This window comes from Echiichthys vipera, assembly GCF_963691815.1.
Source record: "Echiichthys vipera genome assembly, chromosome: Y".
NCBI classification, from domain to species: Eukaryota; Metazoa; Chordata; class Actinopteri; order Perciformes; family Trachinidae; genus Echiichthys; species Echiichthys vipera.
In genome coordinates this window covers 10,001-17,542 of record NC_139849.1, presented here as the reverse complement: position 1 = coordinate 17,542, position 7,542 = coordinate 10,001, and the positions used below count along the sequence as shown (strand labels likewise).

At 54.6% G+C, this 7,542-nt stretch overlaps 1 protein-coding gene across 1 annotated transcript in view; it reads left to right on the top strand.

Moving 5' to 3' along the window:
* The first annotated feature begins 1,402 nt into the window (after positions 1-1,402).
* Positions 1,403-7,542, top strand: part of LOC310966175 (actin-associated protein FAM107A-like) — a 9,858-nt gene continuing 3,718 nt past the window's right edge. Inside the window, exon 1 of the mRNA XM_083940028.1 lies at positions 1,403-1,524. Coding sequence (XP_083796154.1) covers positions 1,500-1,524 — 25 coding nt within the window. The 5' untranslated portion in view covers positions 1,403-1,499. The remainder of the gene's footprint in view (positions 1,525-7,542) is intronic.

Sequence of the window (7,542 nt, the reverse complement as noted above, 5' to 3'; positions counted from 1 at the left end):
AAGGAGACGGTTAAGTTTAGTCTCTAAAGGAGACGGTTAAGTTTAGACCACTAAAGGAGACGGTTAAGTTTAGTCTCTAAAGGAGACGGTTAAGTTTAGTCTCTAAAGGAGACGGTTAAGTTTAGTCACTAAAGGAGACGGTTAAGTTTAGACGACTAAAGGAGACGGTTAAGTTTAGACACTAAAGGAGACGGTTAAGTTTAGACTCTAAAGGTGACGGTTAAGTTTAGACGACTAAAGGAGACGGTTAAGTTTAGTCACTAAAGGAGACGGTTAAGTTTAGTCACTAAAGGAGACGGTTAAGTTTAGACCACTAAAGGAGACGGTTAAGTTTAGACACTAAAGGAGACGGTTAAGTTTAGACACTAAAGGAGACGGTTAAGTTTAGTCACTAAAGGAGACGGTTAAGTTTAGTCTCTAAAGGAGACGGTTAAGTTTAGTCTCTAAAGGAGACGGTTAAGTTTAGTCACTAAAGGAGACGGTTAAGTTTAGTCTCTAAAGGAGACGGTTAAGTTTAGTCTCTAAAGGAGACGGTTAAGTTTAGACCACTAAAGGAGACGGTTAAGTTTAGTCTCTAAAGGAGACGGTTAAGTTTAGTCACTAAAGGAGACGGTTAAGTTTAGACGACTAAAGGAGACGGTTAAGTTTAGACACTAAAGGAGACGGTTAAGTTTAGACACTAAAGGTGACGGTTAAGTTTAGACGACTAAAGGTGACGGTTAAGTTTAGACACTAAAGGAGACGGTTAAGTTTAGACACTAAAGGGGACGGTTAAGTTTAGTCTCTAACGGAGACGGTTAAGTTTAGACCACTAAAGGTGACGGTTAAGTTTAGACTCTAAAGGAGACGGTTAAGTTTAGACCACTAAAGGAGACGGTTAAGTTTAGACTCTAAAGGAGACGGTTAAGTTTAGACTCTAAAGGAGACCGTTAAGTTTAGTCACTAAAGGAGACCGTTAAGTTTGAAGGGCTGAGCTTGTTTTTCATGGAGCGTGGGAAAAGGCTGAGGAGGAGGAGGGGGAGGAGGAGGGGGATCACTTAACGGTCCTTTCACACTCGCTGTGACTCAGTTGGGAGAAGACGCGGACACATGAGGACCTGGACCTGGACTAGGACTTAGACCTGGACCTGGACTAGGACCTGGACTAGGACCTGGACTAGGACTTAGACCTGGACTAGGACCTGGACTAGGACCTGGACTAGGACCTGGACTAGGACTTAGACCTGGACTAGGACCTGGACTTAGACCTGGACTAGGACCTGGACTAGGACTTAGACCTGGACTAGGACCTGGACTAGGACTTAGACCTGGACTAGGACTTAGACCTGGACTAGGACCTGGACTTAGACCTGGACTTAGACCTGGACTTAGACCTGGACTTGGACCTGGACTAGGACCTGGACTAGGACTAGGACCTGGACTTAGACCTGGACTAGGACCTGGACTAGGACCTGGACTAGGACCTGGACTAGGACCTGGACCTGGACTTGGTGGATCAGATGGATCAGGGTCTGGTGAAGTCTGGTAAGAACCGAAAAGGGGGACGGACTTCTGTGACTCTAGGAGCATAAACGTGTGCTAAAGTGTCCTCTAGGAGCATAAACGTGTGTTAAAGTGTCCTCTAGGAGCATAAACGTGTGTTAAAGTGTCCTCTAGGAGCATAAATGTGTGCTAAAGTGTCCTCTAGGAGCATAAACGTGTGCTAAAGTGTCCTCTAGGAGCATAAACGTGTGCTAAAGTGTCCTCTAGGAGCATAAACGTGTGTTAAAGTGTCCTCTAGGAGCATAAACGTGTGCTAAAGTGTCCTCTAGGAGCATAAACGTGTGCTAAAGTGTCCTCTAGGAGCATAAACGTGTGCTAAAGTGTCCTCTAGGAGCCTAAACGTGTGCTAAAGTGTCCTTTAGGAGCATAAACGTGTGTTAAAGTGTCCTCTAGGAGCCTAAACGTTTGCTAAAGTGTCCTCTAGGAGCATAAACTTGTGCTAAAGTGTCCTCTAGGAGCATAAACTTGTGTTAAAGTGTCCTCTAGGAGACTAAACGTGTGTTAAAGTGTCCTCTAGGAGCATAAACGTGTGTTAAAGTGTCCTCTAGGAGCATAAACATGTGTTAAAGTGTCCTCTAGGAGCATAAACGTGTGTTAAAGTGTCCTCTAGGAGCATAAACGTGTGTTAAAGTGTCCTCTAGGAGCATAAACGTGTGTTAAAGTGTTCTCTAGGAGCATAAACGTGTGCTAAAGTGTCCTCTAGGAGCATAAACGTGTGTTAAAGTGTCCTCTAGGAGCATAAACGTGTGCTAAAGTGTCCTCTAGGAGCATAAACGTGTGTTAAAGTGTCCTCTAGGAGCATAAACGTGTGTTAAAGTGTCCTCTAGGAGCATAAACGTGTGCTAAAGTGTCCTCTAGGAGCATAAACGTGTGTTAAAGTGTCCTCTAGGAGCCTAAACGTGTGTTAAAGTGTCCTCTAGGAGCATAAACGTGTGTTAAAGTGTCCTCTAGGAGCATAAACGTGTGTTAAAGTGTCCTCTAGGAGCATAAACGTGTGCTAAAGTGTCCTCTAGGAGCATAAACGTGTGTTAAAGTGTCCTCTAGGAGCATAAACGTGTGTTAAAGTGTCCTCTAGGAGCATAAACGTGTGTTAAAGTGTCCTCTAGGAGCATAAACATGTGTTAAAGTGTCCTCTAGGAGCATAAACGTGTGCTAAAGTGTCGTGGAGGGGGCGTGGTCACGTACATGAATGGGCGTGGTCACATAGACTGAATGGGCGTGGTTACACCGGCCCGCGTCTACATGAGGGCGTGGTCACTGTGTATGTAGGGGGCGTGGTCACAGTCGCACACCTTGATGGGGATGAGGTTCTAGTTCCTGGAAGGGGCGTGGTTACGTAGACGGGGTGGGCGTGGTCACAGTCGCACATCTTGAGGGGGGCAACGTTCTAGTGTGATGCTAGGAGGACGCTAGGAGGACGCTAGGAGGACGCTAGGAGGATGCTAGGAGGACGCTAGGTGGACAGGAGGACGCTAGGAGGACGCTAGGAGGACGCTAGGAGGATGCTAGGAGGACGCTAGGAGGATGCTAGGAGGACGCTAGGTGGACGCTAGGAGGACGCTAGGAGGACGCTAGGAGGACGCTAGGAGGACAGGAGGACGCTGGGAGGATGCTAGGAGGACGCTAGGAGGACAGGAGGACGCTGGGAGGATGCTAGGAGGACAGGAGGACGCTAGGAGGACAGGAGGACGCTAGGAGGACAGGAGGACGCTGGGAGGATGCTAGGAGGACAGGAGGACGCTAGGAGGACAGGAGGACGCTAGGAGGATGCTAGGAGGACGATAGGAGGACAGGAGGATGCTAGGAGGACAGGAGGACGCTAGGAGGACAGGAGGACGCTAGGAGGATGCTAGGAGGACGCTAGGAGGATGCTAGGAGGACAGGAGGATGCTAGGAGGACAGGAGGACGCTAGGAGGACGCTAGGAGGACGCTAGGAGGACGCTAGGAGGATGCTAGGAGGACGTCAGGAGGAAGCTAGGAGGACGCTAGGAGGATGCTAGGAGGACGCTAGGAGGACGCTAGGAGGACGCTAGGAGGACGCTAGGAGGACGTCAGGAGGAAGCTAGGAGGACGCTAGGAGGATGCTAGGAGGATGCTAGGAGGACAGGAGGACGCTAGGAGGACAAGAGGACGCTAGGAGGACGCTAGGAGGACGCTAGGAGGACGCTAGGAGGACGCTAGGACGCTAGGAGGACGCTAGGAGGATGCTAGGAGGACGCTAGGAGGACGCTAGGAGGATGCTAGGAGGACGCTAGGAGGACGCTAGGAGGATGCTAGGAGGACGCTAGGAGGACAGGAGGACGCTAGGAGGACGCTAGGAGGACAGGAGGACGCTAGGAGGACGCTAGGAGGACAGGAGGACGCTAGGACGCTAGGAGGACGCTAGGAGGACGCTAGGAGGACAGGAGGACGCTAGGAGGACGCTAGGAGGACGCTAGGAGGATGCTAGGAGGACGCTAGGAGGATGCTAGGAGGAGGCTAGGAGGACACTAGGAGGACGCTAGGAGGATGCTAGGAGGACGCTAGGAGGACGCTAGGAGGACACTAGGAGGACGCTAGGAGGACAGGAGGACGCTAGGAGGACGCTAGGAGGACGCTAGGAGGACGCTAGGAGGATGCTAGGAGAATGCTAGGACGCTAGGTGGACGCTAGGAGGACGCTAGGAGGACGCTAGGACGCTAGGAGGACGCTAGGAGGACACTAGGAGGACGCTAGGAGGATGCTAGGAGGATGCTAGGAGGAAGCTAGGAGGATACTAGGAGGACGCTAGGAGGACGCTAGGAGGACGCTAGGAGGACAGGAGGAAGCTAGGAGGACGCTAGGAGGATGCTAGGAGGACGCTAGGAGGACGCTAGGAGGACGCTAGGAGGACGCTAGGAGGACGCTGGGAGGATGCTAGGACGCTAGGAGGACGCTAGGAGGACGCTAGGAGGACAGGAGGAAGCTAGGAGGATGCTAGGAGGATGCTAGGAGGATGCTAGGAGGACACTAGGAGGACGCTAGGAGGATGCTAGTAGGACACTAGGAGGACAGGAGGACACTAGGAGGACACTAGGAGGACGCTAGGAGGACAGGAGGACACTAGGAGGACACTAGGAGGACGCTAGGAGGACGCTAGGAGGACGCTAGGAGGATGCTAGGAGGATGCTAGGAGTTAGCTAGGAGGACACTAGGAGGACGCTAGGAGGACAGGAGGACGCTAGGAGGATGCTAGGAGGATGCTAGGAGGACGCTAGGAGGACGCTAGGAGGACGCTAGGAGGATGCTAGGAGGACGCTAGGAGGATGCTAGGAGGACGCTAGGTGGACGCTAGGAGGACGCTAGGAGGACGCTAGGAGGACGCTAGGAGGACAGGAGGACGCTGGGAGGATGCTAGGAGGACGCTAGGAGGACAGGAGGACGCTGGGAGGATGCTAGGAGGACAGGAGGACGCTAGGAGGACAGGAGGACGCTAGGAGGACAGGAGGACGCTGGGAGGATGCTAGGAGGACAGGAGGACGCTAGGAGGACAGGAGGATGCTAGGAGGACGCTAGGAGGACAGGAGGACGCTAGGAGGACAGGAGGACGCTAGGAGGATGCTAGGAGGACAGGAGGAAGCTAGGAGGACGCTAGGAGGATGCTAGGAGGACGATAGGAGGACAGGAGGATGCTAGGAGGACAGGAGGACGCTAGGAGGACAGGAGGACGCTAGGAGGATGCTAGGAGGACGCTAGGAGGATGCTAGGAGGACAGGAGGATGCTAGGAGGACAGGAGGACGCTAGGAGGACGCTAGGAGGACGCTAGGAGGACGCTAGGAGGACGCTAGGAGGATGCTAGGAGGACGTCAGGAGGAAGCTAGGAGGACGCTAGGAGGATGCTAGGAGGACGCTAGGAGGACGCTAGGAGGACGCTAGGAGGACGCTAGGAGGACGTCAGGAGGAAGCTAGGAGGACGCTAGGAGGATGCTAGGAGGATGCTAGGAGGACAGGAGGACGCTAGGAGGACAAGAGGACGCTAGGAGGACGCTAGGAGGACGCTAGGAGGACGCTAGGAGGACGCTAGGACGCTAGGAGGACGCTAGGAGGATGCTAGGAGGACGCTAGGAGGACGCTAGGAGGATGCTAGGAGGACGCTAGGAGGACGCTAGGAGGATGCTAGGAGGACGCTAGGAGGACAGGAGGACGCTAGGAGGACGCTAGGAGGACAGGAGGACGCTAGGAGGACGCTAGGAGGACAGGAGGACGCTAGGACGCTAGGAGGACGCTAGGAGGACGCTAGGAGGACAGGAGGACGCTAGGAGGACGCTAGGAGGACGCTAGGAGGATGCTAGGAGGACGCTAGGAGGATGCTAGGAGGAGGCTAGGAGGACACTAGGAGGACGCTAGGAGGATGCTAGGAGGACGCTAGGAGGACACTAGGAGGACGCTAGGAGGACAGGAGGACGCTAGGAGGACGCTAGGAGGACGCTAGGAGGACGCTAGGAGGATGCTAGGAGAATGCTAGGACGCTAGGTGGACGCTAGGAGGACGCTAGGAGGACGCTAGGACGCTAGGAGGACGCTAGGAGGACACTAGGAGGACGCTAGGAGGATGCTAGGAGGATGCTAGGAGGAAGCTAGGAGGATACTAGGAGGACGCTAGGAGGACGCTAGGAGGACGCTAGGAGGACAGGAGGAAGCTAGGAGGACGCTAGGAGGATGCTAGGAGGACGCTAGGAGGACACTAGGAGGACGCTAGGAGGACGCTAGGAGGACGCTAGGAGGATGCTAGGAGGACAGGAGGATGCTAGGAGGATGCTAGGAGGACGTCAGGAGGACGCTAGGAGGACGCTAGGAAGACGCTAGGAGGACAGGAGGACGCTAGGAGGACGCTAGGAGGACGCTAGGAGGACGCTGGGAGGATGCTAGGACGCTAGGAGGACGCTAGGAGGACGCTAGGAGGACAGGAGGAAGCTAGGAGGATGCTAGGAGGATGCTAGGAGGATGCTAGGAGGACACTAGGAGGACGCTAGGAGGATGCTAGTAGGACACTAGGAGGACAGGAGGACACTAGGAGGACACTAGGAGGACGCTAGGAGGACGCTAGGAGGACGCTAGGAGGACAGGAGGACGCTAGGAGGATGCTAGGAGTTAGCTAGGAGGACACTAGGAGGACGCTAGGAGGACAGGAGGACGCTAGGAGGATGCTAGGAGGATGCTAGGAGGACGCTAGGAGGACAGGAGGACGCTAGGAGGACGCTAGGAGGATGCTAGGAGGATGCTAGGAGGACGCTAGGAGGACGCTAGGAGGATGCTAGGAGGACAGGAGGACGCTAGGAGGACAGGAGGACGGTAGGAGGACGCTAGGACGCTAGGAGGACGCTAGGAGTATGCTAGGAGGACGGGAGGACGCTAGGAGGACAGGAGGACGCTAGGAGGATGCTAGGAGGACGCTAGGAGGACAGGAGGACGCTAGGAGGATGCTAGGAGGACAGGAGGACGCTAGGAGGACGCTAGGAGGATGCTAGTAGGACAGGAGGACGCTAGGAGGACGCTAGGAGGACGCTAGGACGCTAGGAGGATGCTAGGAGGACACTAGGAGGACGCTAGGAGGACAGGAGGACGCTAGGAGGATGCTAGGAGGACGCTAGGAGGATGCTAGGAGGACGCTAGGAGGATGCTAGGAGGACAGGAGGATGCTAGGAGGATGCTAGGAGGACGCTAGGAGGACAGGAGGACGCTAGGAGGATGCTAGGAGGACGCTAGGAGGACGCTAGGAGGACAGGAGGACGCTAGGAGGACGCTAGGAGGACAGGAGGATGCTAGGAGGACGCTAGGAGGACGCTAGGAGGATGCTAGGTGGACGCTAGGAGGATGCTAGGTGGACGCTAGGAGGACGCTAGGTGGACGCTAGGAGGACGCTAGGAGGATGCTAGGTGGACGCTAGGAGGATGCTAGGTGGACACTAGGAGGATGCTAGGAGGACGCTAGGAGGATGCTAGGAGGACAGGAGGAAGCTAGGAGGACGCTAGGAGGACGCT